This window comes from Trichomycterus rosablanca, chromosome 2, assembly GCF_030014385.1.
Source record: "Trichomycterus rosablanca isolate fTriRos1 chromosome 2, fTriRos1.hap1, whole genome shotgun sequence".
Taxonomy (NCBI): Eukaryota; Metazoa; Chordata; class Actinopteri; order Siluriformes; family Trichomycteridae; genus Trichomycterus; species Trichomycterus rosablanca.
In genome coordinates, this window is record NC_085989.1 from 43607848 (window position 1) to 43633263 (window position 25416).

At 39.3% G+C, this 25416-nt stretch overlaps 1 protein-coding gene across 3 annotated transcripts in view; it reads left to right on the forward strand.

The window, feature by feature from the left end:
- The window catches only part of maptb (microtubule-associated protein tau b), a 61869-nt gene that overhangs the window by 22101 nt on the left and 14352 nt on the right, over positions 1-25416 (forward strand). For all 3 annotated transcript variants that reach the window (XM_062990864.1, XM_062990866.1, XM_062990865.1), the window contains exons 3-9: positions 4570-4593; positions 8797-10152; positions 13442-13485; positions 17327-17387; positions 21383-21615; positions 21795-21887; positions 25202-25283. In XM_062990864.1, coding sequence (XP_062846934.1) covers positions 4570-4593; positions 8797-10152; positions 13442-13485; positions 17327-17387; positions 21383-21615; positions 21795-21887; positions 25202-25283 — 1893 coding nt within the window. The remainder of the gene's footprint in view (positions 1-4569; positions 4594-8796; positions 10153-13441; positions 13486-17326; positions 17388-21382; positions 21616-21794; positions 21888-25201; positions 25284-25416) is intronic.

A 25416-nucleotide genomic window follows, 5' to 3' on the forward strand; every position in this document is an offset into this window, starting at 1 on the left:
CATGTCAAACATAATATGTTATAAATTATATTGGGAAAAAAAGTATAAATAGTTTAAAAATTATTTCAACATTTTATATTTTAATAGAAATCTAAACTTGATGGGCATTCATGCATACATTTGAGTTAAAATGTCTAGAATATAGATTGGCAGCAAAGTGGTCAAAGTGTTGGTAGGCGGAAAAGATGCAGACTGTGCAAGTGAAATTAATATTATAAATGAACTGTAAATGCCAGCACATTTGTGGCTGCAGAGTAACCCAGTATTTTTTATTACTTCGTGGTGAACACAAATGTTAAACTAACTTTTTGATTCATTAGTTAGAAAATATTAGCTATTCATTTACTTTAATATATTTATGGCAGTATGAGGGCATGATTGTTAATTTACTTCGTCCCAAAACCATACCAGTATATGTCCTACATTTCTTCTGTGTTTGAAAGAGCAAGTGTTTGATGCCCTGCCTCATCAGTGATTTTGGAATAGGCTTGAGACTCACTGCCGCCCTAAATAAAGATTAATGCAAGTTAATTCATTGCAAGACTTTTAAATCATTTCACTTCTACCATTTTTATCACAACCTGGGGTTTGTATCAGAATTATTATAATTTATGACCACTGACAGGTGAAGTGAATAACACTGATTATCTCTTCATCACGGCACCTGTTAGTGGGTGGGATATATTAGGCAGCAAGTGATTTTATCCTCAAAGTTGATGTGTTAGAAGCAGGAAAAATGTCAAAATACACAGTGCATCGCAGGTAAAAAATGTCACAAAGCAAAAATGGTTCAGGAATGGTTTGAGGAGCACAACAAGGAGTTTGAGGTGTTGACTTGGCCTCCAAATACCCCAGATCTCAATCCAATCAAGCATCTGTGGGATGTGCTGGACAAACAAGTTCGATCCATGGAGGCCCCACCTCATCTGCTGCTAACTTCTTGGTGCCAGATACCACAGCACACCTTCAGGGGTCTAGGAGTCCATGCCTCAACAGGTCAGGGCTGTTTTGGCAGCAAAAGGGGGACCAACACAATATTAGGAAGGTGGTCATAATGTTATGTCTGATCAGTGTATATTAAAGCAGACATTCAGACATTTTTTCTGACTCTGGGTAAGACAGAAGAAAAGAAATGGGTTTGAAGATGATATGCTATAACAGATGGTAGATGAATAAATAATAGGTGTATTTTATTGCCATCGTTATAATGTCTGTACTGTCTGTAAGTGAAGAGATCAATGGGAGAAGAGTCTATTGGGAACATTTGCTGCTCTTTGGCTGAACAGTGTTGTGCAAATGAAGAATTTCATTCTTGAGTTCGATTTCTTCACTTACTACACATTCACTTACTCTGAGCTCAAGAGTTTATCTTCATTCCTCTTTTCTTAATTTGGTGCTCCCATGTCTCACACATTCTTAATAACCAACTTCTTAAACTCCCACAAATTATCAGTAAAGTAATGACTGTGATTTATTTGTTATATTACAACATAAGATAGAACGCCATGTTTGTGTAATTTTACACAACACAATAAAAACAGGGATGTAAAATAAAGGTGCAGGAATATGGTGGCACTTGTGTATTACTTCGGATTGAAGCAATGCCAGAAAAATAAATGTAACAGGATCTTCTTGTTTAATTTTCAAGACTGCATTACACTGACAGAAGAGACAGAGGGGTCAAAGCCTGAAGTGACCTCCCAAAAGGATATAACAGAGGGTACGGAGTGCAAAGCTGCCTCAGATCATGAGGAGGTGGTGTCTGGTATGATGTTACAATGTAAAATACATCATGCTTCTCCCAGCTTGCTCTGCACTTCCTTTTTTAGCAGCTTCTTCTTAGCCTTCCTGCTTAAGCTTTTCACCTGTGCTAACCCAATTTTCCTTCCTGAGGATGGACAAATGAATGAATACATTTCTATTGGGGAAAAAGTCAGTAGGAAAGCAATGGTGTTGGTTCTCTGTATTTAGGGACCAGAATTGAAGCAATGAGGTTTTCTAAATCAAAGCTTTGTGTCTCGTTTGTCCATCTGTGCTTCATAAGCAGGATTATTTATATATATACTGTCATGTTTCCCCAACTTGCTTTTATTTATTTTATAAGGGGACCTTTTTATATCATTATTGTTAGCTAACCTGTTTTTTTATTTGTTTATGGATCATCAACAGGTCAAACCTTAGCACAAGTTGGGGCTGTATGTAAAATGCACATTGACCTGTATTTAAAACAAACCAGCACAAAGTCATGCACTTTATTACTTTACCTTATTAGCTTGTATGCTTATTCAAATTCAAATTGATGTCTGGGCTGCAGCAGTAAAACATGCCAGCCCCACAGTGCTGAGATTTCAAGCTCCTGAGTTCAAATCTCAGCTTTGCTATCAGCTGGCCGGGTACCTACACAGACAGATAATTGGCTGTGTCTTCGTAGAGGGAGGAATAATGGCTGAAACAAGGTTTCTAGATGCATGGGGGTGGCTGACCTCGGATGGCAGTGCATGTCTCTTGGGTGACAAAGGGAAAAAAGTGGGACAGCTGCATATTTCAACATATCCATGCCAAGACACATTCTGCTGTTTAATACTGGTTGAGTGGTGTAGCTGTTGTAATTAATAGTTTTAATTCATAGTATGTTTTATAAATCAGGCTTTTGTAACATTGGATGTACAGTGGTACCTTGAAACTCAACGTTAAATTGATTCTGGGAGTGGCGTTGAGTTTAAAAGCCGTCGAGTTTTAAGGTATTTTTCCCATAAGGATGTATGGAAAACCTGTTGATGCGTTCCAGGGTCCTCTGGAACTGCATATATTTTAGGCTTATGTAAAATAATGGGGTTGTTTTTGACACTTATACACTAAAAATAACACAAATATAATATAAAAAACACTAAAATACAATTGAAAAACAGTTAAAATCAATCAAAAATAGAATAAAACCTGCACTTTACTTCTTTAATGTTTTCTTATTCTTCTTAATTAGTGGAGAGAACTTATAAGCAGTAATAACTAAGAGAGGTTTAGTTTTTCTATGTCATTCTTTTAATACATTAAGTCACATTAAGATTTTTGTAATGATAAGCGTTCTAGACTCTATTGGAAAAGCTGATTCAAGTTTAAAAGTGAAACAGGAGAAAATCCAGCTAAACACAGATACATGTGGAGCTTTCAGACTGGATTTGACAGTTATTCCACACAAATGCAGATTTGTCTCATGTTTGCATGACGATTTACCGCACCGCTCAAGCCGGGCACTGAACAAAGCAGCAGTCGCACACATGTCGAGTTTAAGGGAAACATTGAGTTTAAGGGTACAAATTTGTTTCAATGAAGGACGTTGAGTTTCAAAGATTTTAAGTTGAGTTACTCGTGGTTGTGTTTTAAGGTGCTGTAGGAATTAAAATTGATGAAGCCCATTATACATTTGCTTCTGATGACTTGTATAATGGTAGAATTGTCAAACCTTTAAGGGTTGTTAAAAGGAAAAGTAATAGAAAAACAAGTCCTAGTCACATGAGCAGTATGTTACTTGGGGCTGTGAGGAGGCTGCAAGGTAGTTTTTGCATATTTTTTAATATAATTAGGCACATCAGCAACAATATAAACCATGCAAGATTTTGTTATAGAGAGATGTTTTTGATACAACCAGTAAACTCTTACTATACCTCAAGGTCAGTAGGATTCTTAACAAAGTGATTAGATACAGTTACTTCACAGGTTTTAAGCAAAGTTCGAGTCAAATATGCATCTAGTGATTCCATGGTCAGACCACATAAGTAAATTTAATGGAGTTGATGGCTAATGGTTCAGAGTAATGCACTCTCTTGGGCTATAACCCTGTCCCGAGTGGCTTTATCACAGAATGAAAATAAAAACCTTTAAACATTTATGGGAGTTAACTACAGACATGTGATCTCTTACTATGACTATAACATGTTTTTGGTGAGGTCTGGATGACTTAGTGTATACTCATGAGGTATCTAAAAGCCCAGCATGTTCACCATCTCATCAATCTTGTTGAGGCCAGTAGGAAATAAGCAACTACATAAAAGATAATTGCCCTCAGAACCATTACATCCATCACATCCTTTATTTTTAATGTTATGTTAAGGCTGCATGGAAAAACTGCTATTAGAGATCATTTAAATATTAATGATTTAGACAGTGTTGCTAAAGCACGCAGGTCTCAGACCTCTTATGTTTTAGTATAGTTTGAGAAAATGCTTGAAACAGGATGCCAGAGTAATGACTTCTGGTAATCATCATATACCTAAAGTAAAATCCAGCCTTCAAGTAAAAACATTCTTTTGAGGAGATTAGGTACACAGTAATTTGGAAATAAAATACAAGAAATATGCAGGTTGTTGACCAAACTGCAGGTAAACTTGGGCTCATCTGTATGATAGTAAGATCTAATGCATATTTGATTTAGTTGGTTCTTTACCTTTTGCTTGTTTTTTTTATTTTTTTATTTTACTTTTAATTTTTCACTAAATTTTAACACAACATATTTCTTCTTGTCTTTCTTTTTCCTCTACATGACCTTCATGTGACCGCTGATCTAACATTTAGCTGTAGCAAGAACACCAGGAGCAGGTATGACAAACTTACAACCCCATTATCAATCTTGAGTGGTTAGCTTTGAAGGAACAAGACTGATCTTACGTCTGCTATTTATTTTCAGCTACTGCACCTTGAAATTTAATACTAGCCTCTTACACATTTGATTAACATTAAAAGGGCTACCATTAAACGAGACAAACATTAATTGAAAGCAAATCAATAGTATTGTTATATTTTCTTCTGTATTCAATGATTAACTCAACACTAAGGAATGGTTGTGCCGTGTTGAGTAGAAGTGCATTAAATGCAATGCTGTGTGTCATGATAATGGTGCTGTACTAAAATTTAAATCTAAAGACTAAAGCAGTTGTGCATGACTCTAAACAAGATACACATTTGTCTGCCAGTAAAACTATCCTCTGTATGAAAATTAATTTGCAAATGGACAATGTGGCAACAAGTCCAGCACTGATTCATTACCGTTTCTAGTCATGTTCCTGCAAAGCATTTTACATTGATGCAAGTGACAGAAATGCTACTGTTTCATTGTGAGTATTGTGAGTTGAATGGGTGTATTTTTTGTGTTGGCTTTGCTTTTGGTACTTGGTTGTGTTTTGGCTTTATTTCTTTTGTTTTAAAGTTGTATTTTGTGATCAAATAAGTTGTGAGGTACTTTTATAATGAATTAAATACTATTTTTGCACTTGTGGGCAGTTATAGGCTAGCAGTTAAGATGCTGGACTAGTAAGCAGAAGGTTGCTGGTTCAAACCCCACCACTGCCAGGTTGCCACTGTTGGGCCCTTGAGCAAGGCCCTTAACCCTCAATTGCTTAGACTGTATAATGTAAGTCGCTTTGGATAAAAGCGTCTGCTAAATGCTGAAAATGTAAATGTGATATTCCCTGGATCTTCTGCAGTCAATGTTGTAGATGAATAGTTTTCATTTTGTCCCAGTCAGAAACAGCTGCAAGTGGCAGCCCAGATGTTGGTTCTGCAACAACAAAGCCTTCAATCAACAATCAACAGTAAATCAAATTTCTTATGTCAGGGGATGTTATAGCATCCATGACCAGGGAAAATGAACATATTTTTGTAAAGAAGCACATTTGTCTCTCCATTGTCAAACAGAGTAACACAATGCAATCCATATAAATGATCCATATAATGAAATTATTTATATGGATTATGGAGGGGGACCTGTGTCCCTCTCCTAGCATGGTAAGATAAACTATGTCATTACTAATCTTATTCCTTGAGAGCTATATTCTGGAAACATCTGACAATCTCAGAGGCCTAAATCCTAATGAGCCACTTTTTATTTCTAAATATGGGTCTTTATGAAACATAACATACATTATATGGACAAAAGCAGGGGTCATCAAACTACGGCCCGATGCTTTAATTTGACCGGCCCCTTTAACCACAGCAGCAATACATGTTGACTGGCCCCTGTTCATCTTCGAACTCACAGTATTATAACGGGGGAAAAAATAACAGAGGAAACAAAAAATGGTCACATGGAGTCTCAGTAGATTTTACGGCAGCGATCCAACGGGTTGCGCTCCAAGCATGAGGGGAGTGACTGGCGCATCAATAGAGAAATGAGTGACCGCAGCCACTGAACTGTGTTGCGAAGCAGTTAAGTGGGATTTCGTTTTGAAAATCCTCGTGTCCTGTGTTAATTTCATTAAAGCTAATGCTCTTAACTACAGGCAGTTTCAGGAATTCTTGTCTGAGCTGAAGATGTGCTTTACTGAGATCCGCTGGCTGAGTCGGGGCGAGTTTTGAAATGTTTTAACGATCTGCTCCCGGAGATCAACGCATTTATGCATCCAAAATCAAAACTCAAGCACATTGTTTAATTTTTATGCTTCTCTTTCCATTGTGAGCTCCCCGATCTCAATAAAACATGCACTCAAAGTAACTACCGTTTTCGGGAGCATCTGCATCTGTGAGCAGACTTTTTCGAAGTTGAAACACCTTAAATCTCCAACCGGATGCAGTCAGACTGCTAAATTGCTCCACCCCTCATGTACTGTCTATTCACCAGTTACCTTAAACACCTGTGACCTGGTGCTGCCTTTTTCTGCTGATATAGTTCGAATCATGCACTTTAGATCCACATAAAGCTGCTGTAGTTCCTGTGCAATACTTGAATGTAAATGTAAATATTTAAAATTCCTATCTTAGTTATTTCTTCTAGTCTTTTTAAGTCCTAAGTTTTATTTTTACTTAACTTGGTTTTCTTGCTATTTATATTTTATATATTATTATGTTTACACACACCGAGACCTGAGTAAGTGCATTTCATTCTAATCATGTACATGGTTTTGAATGACAATAAAGCTGAGTTTGAGTCTGAGTCAGATCCAGACTCACTGATCAACATTTATTAGCTATTATGACTGGCAGTAACAAATATGGAACCTGACGCTTACTCTCGTCAGGCAAAAGTAGGCTCACAGTTCACACTGATTTTTTTAAGGAAACACTGTATGAGGAAGGATAATGGAAATTATTAAAATAAATAACATTTCTGCCTTATCATTATGAACTACAATTATACAAAGCACAGACAATACATCCAGTATACATAGTAAATAGCTTTTTTGGGTGTGTTTACTATTTCACCTGCAGTCCGGCCCCCTGAAACACTGAAGAACAGTAATCTGGCCCTTTGGTTAAAAAGTTTGAGGACCCCTGGACAAAAGTAATGGGACATCCCTTCAGTTCCAGCATGACTGTGCCCCTGTGCTCGGTTTAAAGAAACTCCAGTGTCCTGCACAGAGCGTCTCTGGGGGTGAATGGGGCTGTGGGCGGGTCTGGAGGTTGAGCTTCTGCAAGATGATTGGAGGATCAGTCGAAAGGCTGAATCCCGTTTTGATTGACAGCTGTCGCTGGGAGCTTCAGTACCATCGCGGATTTTGCGAGTGAAGTCGGAAGACAAACTGCAACCCATTTCATGCCATTTTCTTGAAAACTAACAAAGGGGAGAATTTATGCATTTATATATAAATAAATTGACAAATTTTATGATGTAAGCCGATAATGAGCTTCCCCTCTTTGAAAGACCAGCAGCCGCCACTGGTGCCCAGCCATACAAATCATTTTTTAATTGAATGGGCACCAATTCACACAGACCTACTTTAAAGTCTTGTGAGAAGCCTTCTCAGAAGAGTGGATGTTGTTAAAGCTAAAATGCTATTTTAATACCATTGTTTTTTAAAGGGTTGGCCGACAAGCTCATGGTCAGGTGTCTGAATACTTTTGGCCATATAGTGTATGTGCCATTGGTCAGACCAACATATCTAACCATTGCATTCTAGATTAAGAAACTGACCTAAAAGACGAAGAGTGGCCAATTACAATAAAACTACAGCTAATGATTTAAAAAGAAAATAAAAAATATATAAATAAAAAAAGAAATTTGAATTTAAATTAGAAAGTAGCTGCTCAGGTGGTGCAGCGGTAAAACACGCTAACACACCAGAGCTGGGATTTTGAATACATTGTATCGAATCTAAGCTCTGCTATCCGACTGGGCTGGGCAGCTATATGAACAACGTTTGGCTGTTGTTCATCCAGGGAGGGAGCCAAATAGGGACCTCATAACTGGCTGACTGATGGCATTGAGTAGAGGAATAATCAGGGTGTGGCTCTCTCTGAACAAGGCTGATCCGCATATGAACTCGCCTCATGCAGGTGAAAAGATGCAGTCGGGTACTGCTCATGTGTCAGTTCGCTCTCGTCAATCGGGTGGGGGTCAGCACCAGTAGAGAGGAAGCATAACACAATTGGGTAAAAATTGGATGCGCCAAAATCGGGAGAAAAAAGGGAGAAAATGCATAAAAAATAACAGACATTAGAGAGTACATATTGACCCTCACCAGCACCGGTAGCTGTTGTGTGATGTGGAGACTGATTGGGGTGCAAGAGGCTATGACCCTGTTAACAAGTACTGAAGCTTGAAGTAATGTAGCAAATATCCCTTATTATAAAAGTACCTGCAGCTCTAAAAATGTTGAACATTTTAAAGAAATAAATCATAAATGGTGTCCTTAGTTTGTTTTATATTGATAAAACAATTTTCTTTGCCCTTTGTGTTCAAACTCCTTTATCTGCTTGCTATGATGTTAAACCCTTGGTTCTTTGGTACCTTTGTCTCCGTTGTTGTGTGTTGCTAATCCTGCAGTGTTGTCTGTGGCTGTTCCTATTGCTCTTCCTCCTGGTCATTAGATGATTTAACACCAGATGAGCTCTCTCCGCCACATAGTGGCAGAAGCTGTGTGGCGTCTGTGGAAAAAGAGCAGGAGGAGCTTCTAAATAAGAAGAGTCCTGGATCTGTTAGCCCACGGCAGTCACCCATCTCTCCGAAGGACTTACAAGATTACCAAGCTGACACTTTTGGGTTAAAGAGAAGTCCTTCAGAGGAGGTGGTCATTGGGCGGGAGTCACTGAGCCCATGTCAGTCACCCATGTCCTCTCAAGCTTCACCAGCTGTGCAGATTGATGGTTTCGAGCGCGAGCTGAACAAAAGTCCAGAGGAGATGGTTGAAAAACAAATTCCAAGTGCTTTTAAAGATGAGGAATCGGAAGAGGAAGCTGTGAAGCATGATAAAGAAGATGAGAATGTCGCTTTTAGCTCTGATCATGAGACAGGGTTGGCAGGTGTTGACGTGCCTACTAATGGTTCTAACAAGGAGGACCACACAGATGAACCAGAAATGGAAGAAGATGAAGAGGAAGAAAAAGAGCAAGCAGATAAAGAAGAGGAACAAGAAGAGGAGAAAGAATCAGACGCAATTCCTTCAGCTCTTAGCACTGATGCCCCAGATGTGTCACCACAAAATGATGAAATCTTTGACTCTATGCACAGCATGGCTCAATTCCAACCCTCAATTCCTCAAGAAGAAGCTAAGAAACGAGTTCTATCATTCGACTACACTGAATCTCATGGTCAACAAGAAATCCCTGACGGCTGGCAGAATGGCTCTGATAAGACACCCCCGGGCAGCAAAAGTCCTGATTCCTGCAAAGCTGACCCTGGCTCCCCATTCTCCCCCAGCACTCCTGCTGACCACACTCAAGAATCACTACTTACTGACTATCAGAATATAGAAACCCCAGAGGACATACCAGTAGAACAGGAAGTGGAACCAAATGAACAGGTGGAAATGGAAGTGGAACCAAATGAACAGGATGTGGAAGAAGTCTGCATTGCCACAACCCATCAAATAGTGGCAGAACCTGCAATTAAACCAGTGGAGGACACCCAACCAGAGGAGCCAACAGACTCCAAACCAGAAGAGTACTTGGAGACAACTGATAAAGTTCTTGTTGCTGCTGAGCCTGTTGCCAAACCAGAACAAACAGCAGCTGTTGCTGGTGTTGATGCAGGCAAACCCAAAGCCCCCGAACCAATGAAAACAGCACCCGCTAAAACAGAACCTGTCAAAGACACCATTGTTCCAAAAGCAAAGAAACCTGTTGCCAGCGTTGCTGCGACACCGGTGACCAAATCCACTGCAAAGCTCGAGAAAACCCCCTCAAAAGACACCGCACCAATTCGAAAAACAAGCGCCCCACCCAAAGGTCTGTTTTCCTTCTGTCTTTCCTCAACCCCCCTCTAAACCACCTTCTTACTTTCTTCCACAGATCTTTTTTATAGTCAAGTAGCTAAGCTCAGCAAAGCAGGACTCTTTCTGAAAAGCGTACACCACCAGTCCAATGAGTGTTCGGTTAAAGAAACGGACTGCTTCTAGCCACCAAATCTCCTTCTATCTTTTGTGACTCTTTGTGATCTTTACTTCCTTCCCTTTCCTGACTGTGGTTGGTGTTTCCCACCCGACTAACTCTGAGCATTATTTGTGTTGCTGGCACTGTTTTCACCGTTCTCTCTTCTTGCATGGATGTCACTTGTCACTTGTGCATGATTGTTGACTGTGGTGCATCGTTACCAACATTTCAGTCACATAATTGCCTGTGCATCTTTTTATGGTGCCCACAAACATACTAAACACAAATAACTTGACACTAACACTGACTGAAGGGAGTAGGTGAGATGTGGCACATGGGTTTAAAATTCCCTGATTGTCCAGCAAATGCAGGCAACCCTATCCTTATTGGTTTAATATAAGTCTGTTGAAGTAAAAAGTTTGCATGCGCCTGTGTTTTATGCGCCTGTCACCTTAATGCTGAACTAAAGTTTGTTCCTGAACACATGGACAAAAAAAACCAGAGCTTCTTTGTTGGGCACCAGCCTAAATGTCCATGCCAATCTGGAAAAGTTTACTTGCTTGTGGATAGTAAACCTAGTTCCAGTTAAAAGGGTTGGTATTTTTTCTTCGTGGCCTTCATGTTCCGAGTACTTTTCAACTGGTGCAATCAAAACAATTAAACAAATATTTACACCGACAAGGCATAACATTATGACCGGTTAAGTGAGTAACACTGATTATCTCTTCATCACAGCATCTGTTGGTGGGTGGGATATTTAAGGCAGCAAGTGAACATTTTATCCTCAAAGTTGATGTGTTAGAAGCAGGAAAAATGAGTGAGTGTAAGGATTTCAGCGAGTTTGATAAGGGCCAAATTGTGATGGCTAGACGACTGAGTCAGAGCATCTCCAAAACTACAGCTCTTGTGGGGTGTTCCTGGTCTGCAGTGGTCGATATCTATCAAAAGTGGTCCAAGGAGGGAACAGTGGCAAACTGGCGACAGGGTCATAGGCGGCCAAGGCTCAATGATGCACGTGGGGGGCGAAGGCTGGCCCGTGTGGTCCGATCCAACAGACGAGCTACTGTAGCTCAAATTGCTGAAGAACTTAATGCTGGTTCTGATAGAAAGGTGTCAGAATACACAATGCATCACAGTTTGTTGCATATGGGGCTGCAAAAGGGGGACCAACGCAATATTAGGAAGGTGGTCATAATGTTATGCCTGATCAGTGTATATGGGCACAAAGAACCAGCTATAGCCAATTATAATCACTAATGGAAATTTTAAAGGCTATGTTGTCATGTGTACAGAAAATTGAATAAATAAATAAAATTGAAGATGAAATTATGAATTCAAAAATGAATTAAAATGTACAGATTTTGTTAGAGGTTTTTTAGCCATGATATACATGTTCCTTACAAGTGTCTGTAATCTTTATCCATAATTGTATTCAACCACAAAATTTGGATATGTGTTCCTATCTTATACAAATTGGCCTACAAAGTCCTTCTAAAATGTACTTACTTTACCCAGCTTGCCATTTTTAAGCCCACTTCCTTCCACCTCCAGTTACACCAGGTTCGAATCGCTGTGTTTTATGAGTTTTACATTGCTAAACCAGTTTTGAGTAACACATTTGGTAGCATTCACATTTGTTATACTTTGATCTGTGTATTTGCCTTCTTAAACAATAGCACAATTATTGCTGCATTGACTTTTAAAGGACTTTTATATTCCAATTAGTTAAACTCAAAATAAAGCAATTCTACCATACCTAACTATAAACGCAAGCGCTAAGTTGGCTTAGGTTGCATGTTGTCAAGCAGAGCAGACTGCCATCTGTAAAGCTATAGAACCTTAATATACATACAGTATATATACATGTATTATTTTATATATAATTTAATAAAAAATATATAATACTATATATAATTTCACTAAAAATGAAAAAGTGAACAGCCCTTCAGCTGTAATTACAGGTGCCAGTCTTGGGTCTGTCTCTACAAGTTGAGCAGTTTATCCTATTCCCCAGAGCAGATCAAATTCTTGTCAAATTGGATGGCGAGTGTCTGTGACCTGCCATACTCAGGCCTCTCCACATACGTTTAATCAGGGGCGTAACTACTGGGGGGGCAAGTGCACTGGGGCCCATGGCGGCGGGGGGAGGGGTTTGGGGGGGCTCCACGACATGAACTAAACCCCCCATCGCACTGCCCCCTTCATTGGCTGCACTCGCCAGGTCGTTGTTATTATATTACAATATTTTTGTTAAGTAAAATATTGAAAGTGAGTACCTTTAATTCATTCTGATCAGCTATCAGCATACAGCATTTATATATATATATTTATATGTTGAGGGGGCCCAAAAATGCAAAAGATTTTTGCTCTGGGGCCCATGAGCTTCTAGTTACGCCACTGCGTTTGATGGCATTTATATCTGAGCTTTGCCTGGGTCCTCCCAAACCAAGTCCCTTCTTTCCTGTGTACATGTAAGAATTGTACAGAAAGTTCCATGTTCCCCCAAATTAACTTTGGAAAGGTAAATTCCAAGTTGTAAAATTCAATATCAATTGTAAAATTGCAATTACAAAACAAAAACTAATACCTTAGTCTCAGTTCATCTAATGTGAACACAATTAAAAACTACTTCCATCTCTCATTCACTTTAAAACCATGCCTATTTTTAAGCCAATGTGAAAAGCACGTTTCTGGAGTGAGCACACCCATGTATTGCAATAACTCCAAAAACACAGTATGTCATTTGTAGTGTCTCTAGGGACCAAAAGTACATTTAACCTCTTTAACAGATTATTTATGTGGATTTCTAAGTTGAGTAGCAGGAAAAAAGATTGCAAGTTGGAGCCCCAGTGGTGCCACTGCTGTTTAGTAGTGGTGGTTGGTCCTTGGAAAAAGTGTATGCTGCAGGTCAAAACGAGGCAACAACTGACCATGTATCTGAGAGGAAGCATGTGTTAACCCTTACCCTTGCAGATTAGTAGCTGCACTCTATCAGATTAAAGCTTACTTTGGGATATTAAGGGGTATTATAAAACTGAGAAGGCAGTTTTAATGATGTTTTACCTACCAACCAATGATTTGTTATATACATCACTAATATGCAGTATCTTTCACTTACTTATTTGCTTATTCTCTTCATTAACAGCCAAAGCTGGGGCAACAGCAGGAGCATACGATAAAAATGCCAAGGTACTGTAATGGTATTCTCATTTTTCCACAGTTTGAAAGTAATTTGGGTTTAAACTTTAGGCTGATAAGTAATTTTCATTAATGAATGAGTAGGAAGCATCACAAAGGTACATAAAATAAACCACGATAAATATATTTAATCAGTTAAGTGCCAGCATGAAACTTAGTCCCTAAAGCTGGCTGTGTAGGGTGTTGCCATCGGTGTAGGTCATCCATGATGCATTAAAACCTGTGACAGTGATAAACCTGTGACAAGAATATACACTGACAGTTCCCCAATGTGATAAAGCAATGCTGTCACTGAAAGCATCTAATTTAGGTTTGTAACTGTGAGTGTGAATGTTAGCTCTAGTCCCAGCAAGTGAAACTTAGGAGCTACGCTACACTGACTTTCTTTATTACACTATATTGCCAAAAGTATTCGCTCGTCTGCCTTCACACACATATGAACTTGAGTGACATCCCATTCTTAATCCATAGGGTTTAATATAATGTTGGCCCACCCTTTGCAGCTATAACAGCTTCAACTCTTCTGGGAAGGCTTTCCAGAAGGTTTATGAGTGTGTTTATGGGAATTTCTGACCATTCTTCCAAAAGCACATTTGTGAGGTCAGACACTGATGTTGGACGAGAAGGCCTGGCTCGCAGTCTCCACTCTAATTCATCCCAAAGGTGTTCTATTGGGTTGAGGTCAGGACTCTGTGCAGGCCAGTCAAGTTCTTCCACACCAAACTCGCTCATCCATGTCTTTATGGACCTTGCTTTGTGCACTGGTGTGCAGTCATGTTGAAACAGGAAGGGGCCATCCCCAAACTGTTCCCACAAAGTTGGGAGCATGAAATTGTCCAAAATCTCTTGGTATGCTGAAGCATTAAGAGTTCCTTTCACTGGCACTAAGGGGCTGAGCCCAACTCCTGAAAAACAACCCCACACCATAATCCCCCTCCACCAAACTTTACACTTGGCACAATGCAGTCAGACAAGTACCGTTCACCTGGCAACCGCCGAACCCAGACTCATCCATCGGATTGGCAGACAGAGATTCGTCACTCCAGAGAACACTCTAGAGTCCAGTGGCGGCGTGCTTCACACGACTGCATCCGACACTTTGCATTGCACTTGGTGATGTAGGGTTTGGATGCAGCTGCTCGGCCATGGAAACCCATTCCATGAAGCTCTCTACACACTGTTCTTGAGCTAATCTGAAGGCCACATGAAGTTTGGAGGTCTGTAGCGATTGACTGCAGAAAGTTGGTGACGTCTGCGCACTATGCTCCTCAGCATCCGCTGACCCTGCTCTGTCATTTTACGTGGCCTAACACTTCGTGGCTGAGTTGCTGTCGTTCCCAGTCGCTTCCACTTTGTTATAATACCACTGACAGTTGACTGTGGAATATTTAGTAGCAAGGAAATTTCACCACTGGACTTGTTGCACAGGTGGCATCCTATCACAGTACCACGCTGGAATTCACTGAGCTCCTGAGAGCGACCCATTCTTTCACTAATGTTTGTAGAAGCAGTCTGCATGCCTAGGTGCTTGGTTTTATACACCTGTGGCCATGGAGGTGATTGGAACATCTGAATTCAATTACTTGGATGGGTGAGTGAATACTTTTGGCAATATAGTGTATTTTCATCAGTTTTTTATTGGTTTTTTATTGGTTTTGCTTTACTCTGTGTTGTGTTTGAATACAATTTACATCAATACATTTTTACAGTTTTTTGTTCTCCTGTATTGTTCATACATTAATAATTTTTTGTCTTCAGTTTGCTGATTATACTTTGTTTGACATATTATTTTTATTTTCAATGATGTTTTGTGTTCCCTCATGTTTTTAATCATACAAAAGATCCCATCCTCATCAATACCGGTTAAATCTAAGCTCACCTCCAGCATGATACGAGGTTCATCAATCCCTGTGTCCCCGTCTAAACAAGCCTCTGGCATCCCATGCATCCCATCCGCCACAGTTTGTGCTTCATCTAGAACTGCTTCTCTAAACTCTAAATCACACACAGTAGGAACAGAGGAGTCTAGAACCACAGTGAGTAATGTGAGTAATCCAACTCTCCACCCATTGGCTTTGTTTAAGTCCAGAGATAGAAGTGTTACACAAATAAGTTTTTCAGATTTCTTCAAGAATGTCATTTGAAGTACATTTGATCTCTAAGACTGACACTCATTCATAGCATCATGTTATTATCAATGTAATCAGGATATTGGGATGTTCCTAGGGGGTCAAACACTATTTGAAGAATGTATTATTCTTTCTATGTTATTTTAATGGTTTATTATTAAAAAAAGAAATGGTTAGATTAGATTAGGAAAATGGTTAGAAAAGGGGTTATAAAGATGTATTTGTGGTTAACTAGGTTAATCTCATACTGACAATATGAGACAAATCTAACACAATTAAGTACATTTATTTAAATAAAAAGGAATCATTGTCAATTACTTGTAAACCCTAATTCCTTAGATTTAGTACTTTGTATGACCATCTTGCCAATGTGAAAACATGACACCATGTTTTCTAACAAGATTCCTAGAATTTAGGCTGCTCAGGTGGCGCAGCGGTAAAAACACACGCTGGAACCAGAGCTGGGATCTCAAATACATTGCATCGAATCTCAGCTCTGCCTACCGGTTAGGCTGAGCGGCCACATGAACAACGATTGGCCTGTTGTTCAGATATGGGCGGGACTAAGCCGGATGGGGTCTCTCTCCCATGACTGGTGCAATTACGACCTCTGCTGGCTAATTGATGGTGCCTGCAAAGAGATGAGAAAAGAGTGCTCTCAGGGTGTGTCTCTCCGTACACAACGCTGAGCTGCACTGCACTCGTCAAAGTGCAGGTAATAAAATGCATACGGCATGCTGCCCACATGTCGGAGGGCATGGGTGAGCTTTGTTCTCCTCAATCAGAGCGGGGATCGGCATTGGTGGAGAGGAAGCATGACGCAATCGGGCAATTGGATGTGCTAAAAGGGAGGAAAAGGGGAGAAAATGCGTAATTTACACAATTTATACAATGAATAACAGTTTTGAAACATCACCCATCATATTTAACGGTGGGAATTTGGTTCTCCTTGTTTAACCACCCTTTATAGGTGTCTGTTGATTTAAAAAAAAGTCAGCGCTCAGGTGGCGAAGCACTAAAACATCAGCTTTGCCATCCGGCAGGCTGGGTGCCTACATGAGCAACGATTGGCTGTTGTTCATACAGGGATTCCTCATAACTGATGCAGTTACAACCTCTAGCGGCTTATTAATGCGTCTACACAGAGACGAGGGATACTGCATTGATCAGGGAGTGTCTCTCCGTACACAAAGCTGATCCGCATATAAACTCGCTTCATGCAGGTGAAAAGAAGCAGTCGGTACTGAACACGTGTTGGAGGGGGTGTGTGTCAGTCTCGGCCCTCCTCAACCAGGGTGGAGATCAACATAAGTAGGGAGGAAGCATAATGCAATTGGATAATTGGATACAACTAGATTGGGAGGAAAAATTCTACTTTGTCTGATCTCCCATGGATCCCAGTTCTGGTCAAAGTTCAGTTAGTGTATATCAAAGGTGCTAGGATATTTGTAGTTAAATTAGCAAATACATGTATAATATAGCAATTTTAGGCAGATTTATGAATGAAACCACACTTTTGCTTCATTTTCAAAAATTGAGACATAATTTTATTAATGCTAGCCCACCACCGAGCTCTGGGTTTGAATCTTAGCTGTGCTATCGGCCGTCTACACAAACATGATTGTCTATGTCTGAGAGGTGGAAAGGGTGTGGCAGAGGTTTGCTTGCTTTACTTTGATTTTTAAATCCTTTTCATGTCATAGGCTGGTGATGCTAGGACGAAGACAGGTGCTAGACCTCAGGGAGTGGTCACCAAAATTCCACGTGAGTTGCTTTTTTCCTCTCAGGAGCTTAAAATAAGCATATGGTGCACAGCCTCAGCAGTATCTGGTAAAAAAAAAATGGATGATAGGATACATGATAGGTAGTCTTAAAGATAACACATGATCGCAATGAGAATAGACATCTAAAGATTGTGAAATGTCTGGTTGTACATCAGGTTTGCAGAGCAAAGTGTTAAACACACACACACACACACACACACACAATTGTTTGAAACGTTGAAATCAATATGAGCAATTTGTTCCACCAGAAATGTAGATACATAGGATGCCTGTTGTTATGCAACCAAAAAACTAATGAATGCAGAAGTAGATAAGCCAACAGCAGCACTAATCTTTATTCTTCTATTTTAATCTTTCTTAATCTTTTTAAATGACTTGATCTTTTTTAATGACTGTATAATTAATATTAATTGATATTATTGGGTGTGTTTGAAAACCTAGTGAGCTGCCTTGCTGTCGTACTGCCTACATAGGCAGCTGCCTCAGTAGAAAGGATTCTAATGTCATCGACTTATAAGTCAGGTTATTAAAACGCACTTCTTAGACAGAGATAACATCAGTTTTCGCTTACTAAGCTAACACAGTTTGCCTCATGCCATTCAAACCAACGAGATGAGGTGGCACAACGAGCTAGCCTGTCAACTAACGTCTCCCTCCGTGTGCTGAAAACGGTTAAATTTGCTGACAAGCCCAAATTTGCAGTTTATACAAATTAAAAATCAGTGAGAGTTTATATACGTTTGAAAAGAACTTTGTGAGAAAAGATGTGCCGCACTGAATGCTGGGATTGCCTTCACCGCTAAGGCAGCATCAGATGTTATTCAGTCAAAATACCATTTAAATTTAAGGTGCCTTACTAGGCAGCATTTTAAGGCATCTAAGAATTCGAACAGCCTCCTTCTCAGGAGCGAGTGTAGGATGACATAAAATGCATCTATGTAGAGAGATCACTAGGTTTTCGAATGCACCCATTATAATAAGTTTAAATGCAGCAGCTCCTCCCTACAGTTTTGTACATAAACCACATCATGGTCACAGAGGCAAGTAGCCACAACTTGACCTAGGCCTTGCTATCAAAAATTACTTGTATATACTTGTATATCATTTGAATTGTTTGTTGCTGATGTATTTTATAAGACAAAAAATAAAAAATACACTAGCCAAACGTATGTGGACAACCCTTCTAATAATTGAATGTAGTTGTTTTTGCCACAGCCACTGCTAACAGGTGTACAAAACTGATATAAGGTAAATCATATGCATTTAATATTGTGTCAACAGTTTTTAGCATAAATATGCCCCCGAACACAAAGTCTATTAAGACATTGTTTGACTAGTTATGCATAAGCTCCAGTTGCCTACACAAAGCTCTTGTCTTAACCCAACTAAACACTTTTGGAATGAATTCCTACAGGCACAGTCCCAGGTCTTGATATTACAACTACAAAAGAATGAGAGAGCAATTCAATATAAATGTCCATGCTTTTGAAATGGGATCCCCAACAAGTTCATGGTCAGGTGTCGCAATACTTTTGTCCATATAAGGTACATTTAGGTTAATTAATATTTACTGGCCCCCTGGTCCTTTTTCTGAGTATCTCTAGGAACTCACAATGTCCAGAAATAACCAATAGAGTGAAGGATGATGAACTATATTTTAATTCTTTATTATTCTATAAGGTATGAACTACAAAATAAAATAAGCTACAAATTTGAGCACCACAAAGAAAACAGTATAAATAAAACAAAATAAACATTAAGAGAAATAATTAAATGAGCATGTTAATTTGCTAAAATGCATCTATAGGCCGTAAAGGCTGTAGAGCAAGTGTAGGTATTAAACAAGACTCTCTTCAGTGACAATGTCAGGTTCCCTAAATGTTGGATGATCTATCTATCTATCTATCTATCTATCTATCTATCTATCTATCTATCTATCTATCTATCTATCTATCTATCTATCTATCTATCTATCTATCTATCTATCTATCTATCTATCTATCTATCTATCTATCTACAGTGGGGTCAAAAAGTATTTAGTCAGCCACTGATTGTGCAGGTTCTCCTACTTAGAAAGATGAGAGAGGTCTGTAATTTTCATCATAGGTACACTTCAACTATGAGAGACAAAATGAGGGGGGAAAAATCCAGGAAATCACATTGTAGGATTTTTAAAGAATTTATTCGTAAATTATGGTGGAAAATAAGTATTTGGTCAATAACAAACAAGCAAGATTTCTGGCTCTCACAGACCTGTAACTTCTTCTTTAAGAAGCTCTTCTGTCCTCCACTCGTTACCTGTATTAATGGCACCTGTTTGACCTCGTTATCTGTATAAAAGACACCTGTCCACAGCCTCAAACAGTCAGACTCCAAACTCAACCATGGCCAAGACCAAAGAGCTGTCGAAGGACACCAGGAAGAAAATTGTAGACCTGCACCAGGCTGGGAAGAGTGAATCTACAATAGGCAAGCAGGTTAGTGTGAATAAATCAACTGTGGGAACAACTGTAAGAAAATGGAAGACATACAAGACCATTGATAATCTCCCTTGGGGTCAAGATCTCATCCCGTGGGGTCAAAATGATCATGAGAACGGTGAGCAAAAATCCAAGAACTACACGGAGGGACCTGATAAATGACCTGCAGAGAGCTGGGACCAAAGTAACAAAGGCTACCATCAGTAACACACTACGCCGAGAGGGACTCAAATCCTGCAGTGTCAGGCGTGTCCCCCTGCTTAAGCCAGTACATGTCCAGGCCCGTCTGAAGTTTGCCAGAGAGCATATGGATGATCCAGAAGAGGATTGGGAGAATATCATGTGGTCAGATGAAACCAAAATGGAACTTTTTGGTAAAAACTCAACTCGTCGTGTTTGGAGGAAGAAGAAGAACCCAAGAACACCATATCTACTGTGAAGCATGGGGGTGGAAACATCATGCTTTGGGGCTGTTTTTCTGCAAAGGGGACAGGACGACTGATCCGTGTTAAGGGAAGAATGAACGGGGCCATGTATCATGAGATTTTAAGCCAAAACCTCCTTCCATCAGTGAGAGCATTGAACATGGAACGTGGCTGGGTCTTCCAGCATGACAATGATCCCAAACACACCGCTGGGGCAACGAAGGAGTGGCTCCGTAAAAAGCATTTCAGCCAGCCAGTCTCCAGACCTCAACCCCATAGAAAATTTGTGGAGTCCGTGTTGCCCAGCGACAGCCCCAAAACATCACTGCTCTAGAGGAGATCTGCATGGAGGAATGGGCCAAAATACCAGCTACAGTGTGTGCAAACCTGGTGAAGACTTACAGGAAACATTTGACCTCTGTCATTGCCAACAAAGGTTATGTTACAAAGTATTGAGTTGAACTTTTGTTATTGACCAAATACTTATTTTCCACCATAATTTACAAATAAATTCTTTAAAAATCCTACAATGTGATTTCCTGGATTTTTTTTTCTCATTTTGTCTCTCATAGTTGAAGTGTACCTATGATGAAAATTACAGACCTCTCTCATCTTTCTAAGTAGGAGAACCTGCACAATCAGTGGCTGACTAAATACTTTTTGGCCCCACTGTATCTATCTATCTATCTATCTATCTATCTATCTATCTATCTATCTATCTATCTATCTATCTATCTATCTATCTATCTATCTATCTATCTATCTATCTAACTATCTATCTATCTATCTATCTATCTAAAAGGTTTGCTGACACTAAGAGGATTGTTATGGTTACTTAGTAATCTTAGCAATCGTCTACTAAATGCTGAAAAAGATGTAGTGTTAATAAAGCTTTTCTGCTACTGGGTAATAAAATAATGTAACTAATTGATAAAAAAAAAAAGGCTATTACTACCACATCATAACTACAAAACTCACAACATACTTCCATAAAAATGTTGTATCACATCATGCTATTGTTTATTTGTATCTGTGATTTTACTTTCTGTGTTTTCTTGACTGTCTTACAGCTGATTCACCCAAGACTCCAGATCGCAGTGGCTGCAGCAGCCCTGCCAGTCGATCCAGTACTCCAGGGCACCAGGTGAAAAAGGTGGCTGTTGTGCGCACTCCACCCAAATCTCCTGGCTCGCTCAGATCCCGTGCACCCATCACCCCCGTCGCACCTATGCCTGACCTGAAGAACGTCAGGTCTAAGATCGGCTCCACTGAGAACATTAAGCATCAGCCAGGAGGAGGCAAGGTGAGCTTGTCAAAATTTAATCTGTGAGCCAAACCTGGGAAACGGTGTCAGAGGAAATGGCTAAATCCTCCTGATCATGCTAATGCTTGTAAATTCTTAAATTCTACAAACCCCTGAATGCAGCCCCCTATTTCACTACTGACCAAAAGCCTTTGTCATGCTCATGCTTCACTTCCCAGGTGCAAATTCTTGAGAAGAAGATGGATTTAAGCAACGTGCAGTCAAAGTGTGGCTCCAAAGCCAACATCAAGTACACTCCAGGAGGTGGCCATGTGAGTAACCAAGCTCCCTCCATTTAAAAGTAAAAGCAGTGGGTCCGTGCACCTTTAAAGATTTTAAGACCCAGCCCAATTATGTTTTTGCATAACCCCAGAGCTACAGTAACACCAACTCTTTGAGAAGCTGGCTTAACATCTTAAGTCCTCTCGAGAACTGGTTTCAAATGGCTGTTTTTTTAGTGGTTAAAAGAAGAACTGAAGGTTCTTAGCTGTCCATGGAACAAATAAAAGGAACAGGAGAAAATAAAGAGTAAAAGTGTATCTGTTTAAAGAAATGTTTACACAGTTACTCAGATTGAGAGATTCGAAAATCTTGACTGGTCATTGCATTGACTTAAAACAGAAAAGTGCTCATATCTAAATTAAGCAATAAGCCACGAGAGGCCGTGCGTTACTGTGATTTTAGCACAGGGATGACGTTTTTGGCACGACGCGAAGCGGAGTGCCTAAAACTTCTTTCCCCGTGCTAAAATCATAACAGTAATGCACGGTCTCGAGTGGCTTATTGCTTTTATAAAACGGCGGTCAACATAAAATATTATAAATACAACAATGTTTAATTCATAAATGTATTTATTGTGTATAAACTTACAATAAAGCAGCATTCTTCCGCGACGCAAAATAGTTCGATTAACAGTGTTGCTAGGCAACATGAGGGCGAAAATAACATTAACTTTTTCTATTCAGTGGCGTATTAATATGGAATGATGTGAGGTGGTCATAGGTGTGCGTTTATCGGGGATTTTACAACGGCTTCGAACACGGCTCAGCCAATCAGATTTTAGGACCGGAACTATCCGTTTTATAATAATAATTTTATCAGAATATAAGGGCCCTACAGATTCAAACTGTCTAGAGGGAGGGGACATTAACCCATTAGAAGGCAAAAAATATCTTAGTCAACTCTATAAACTGCAGGTCAGTAGGCTTAAAAAGTCCCAACCTCACTACTTGAAAATGAAGTTAGACTTAGTGACTAATGCATTTTTGTTTCCGGAAATGACCTTGTCAAACTGCCATACCTATCAGACCAAGGTTTTCTGAAGTCTGTTTGGAAAGATGTTTCCATCAGCCTTAACACTTCCTTCCCTTTCCTCTGCTTAAAGTAAATATTTTAAAAGAACCTTGACTGTTGTAAAGTTCAGTCTAGGTGTGTTTTGTTATGGCATGTCCAACAAGCTCATGGTCAACTGTTCACATGATTTTAGCCATATAGTGTGTTTTTCACACTGCATTGTGCAAAAGGACTAAAGCTTTATAACAGGGAAGCTTATACATTTATAAATATATTCTCAATAAGCAAAAATCTAATGAACATATAAATAATACACTTCTTTTAATTTGTTGTCTTTGATTTAAATCACTACATGATAGATAAAGGGTATCTGAACATCTTAATCAAATGCAGTTATAGATGTTACTTGTGTGTCAGCATTTTCAGAAACTTACAGATATCATCTTGTCTTCACTCTGTTGGGTCAGATTGAATTAATCTACATCCAGCAGCATACTCACTGTGATTTGTGTGTAACATTGTATTGCTTTGTTATAGTTTAGATATAAAAGCCTATGAACCTGGCAAGCTTCAGTAGATTCATGAAAGTCTGAATGAATTAGCCCTAAAGCTCTGGTCACAGCTGTCACTTTAACTCACGTCCAAATATTTTGAAGCCAGCTCCAATTGTTAGAACTGATACTGTCTAAGCTGATAGATGTCTCACATATGGTTAGTTTTTAAACTCTAGATTAAATTGCATCTCTGCTAGCCAGAGAAATACATTACAGTACTCATTAGCACCAAAAGCTAAAACATCTAAGTCATGATAGCATCTTTATATTGTATTACACAACCATTATATCCTCTATTCAAATTTCACCTTGCTTTTAATGGCAATAAGTAATAATATTACTCAGTCACTTCTTTATCCTCTTGCATTCACATAAAATAATGATCTTGCAAACCCCATGTCCAAAAAGGTTGATACATCATGTGGAATGCAACAAAAACAAGAACCTTTATTTAACTGACTAAAGTACAAAGAAATTACCTTGATTGTTTTTGCTGACCTGCTTGATTGGATTTTGTAGACATAAACAAAATCAGAGTGAAAAGTGAAATATTCAAGTTACACTGTTTTAAAATGATTTCATCAAATTTGAATGGTTTTATGTTTACAAAATACAATGAAGTTAATCAGTGAAAACATTGATTTTTTTCTTTGTATATGTCAGTCATATAACACTGATCAGCCATAACATTAAAACCACCTCCTTGTTTCTACACTCACTGTCCATTTTATCAGCTCCACTTACCATATAGAAGCACTTTGTAGTTCTACAATTACTGACTGTAGTCAATCTGTTTCTTTACATACTTTTTTAACCTGCTTTCACCCTGTTCTTCAATGGTCAGGACCCCCACAGGACCACCACAGAACAGGTATTATTTAGGTGGTGGATCATTCTCAGTACTGCAGTGACACTGACATGGTGGTGGTGTGTTAGTGTGTGTTGTGCTGGTATGAGTGGATCAGACACAACAGCGCTGCTAGAGTTTTTAAATACAGTGTTCACTCACTGTCCACTCTATTAGACACTCCTACCTAGTTGGTCCACCTTGTAGATGTAAAGTCAGAGACGATCGCTCATCTGTTGCTGCTCTTTGAGTTGGTCATCTTCTAGACCTTCATCGGTGGTCACAGGATGCTGCCAACGGGGCGCTGTTGGCTGGATATTTTTGGTTGATGGACTATTCTCAGTCCAGCAGGGACAGTGAGGTGTTTAAAAACTCCAGCAGCGCTGCTGTGTCTGATCCACTCATACCAGCACAACACACACTAACACACCACCACCATCTGTAGTGGTCTTGTGGGGGTCCTGACCATCGAAGAACAGCATGACAGGATGAAAAGGGGCTAACAAAACATGCAGAGAAACAGATGGACTACAATCAGTAATTGTAGAACTACAAAGTGCTCCTATATGGTGGAGCTGATAAAATGGACAGTGAGTGTAGAAACAAGGTGGTGGTTTTAATGTTATGGCTAAATGGTGTACATGAAGACTTGAAGAGAGCTGATGCGCAACGATTAGTTCACCATTATCCCTAAAAAAGGCGGTGGGCTGTTTCATATTTCATTTTTTGGTTGTATCTTCCTCTTTTTAATAGATTTTATTGTAATTTTAGATTGTCAGATGAACCCAGTTAGTTCACAGTCACTCATATATGAAGAATATTTAGCTTTATAGGTTTTATGCTTGACATTTTTATTCATTTTCTCTCTACATAATTTTGTTATTGTGTACAGGTTCAAATAGTGCATAAAAAGATTGATCTGAGCAACGTGCAGTCAAAGTGTGGCTCAAAGGCCAACATCCACCATAAACCAGGTATAAAAATCACACTAACAGATTTAATTGAACACACTGATGAAATGATTCACTGTCAGTTCATGTCTTTTCTCTATCACAACCTTGCTTGTGGAATTAATGAATTAAATAAGTTGTGATTCTTAGCTTTAAT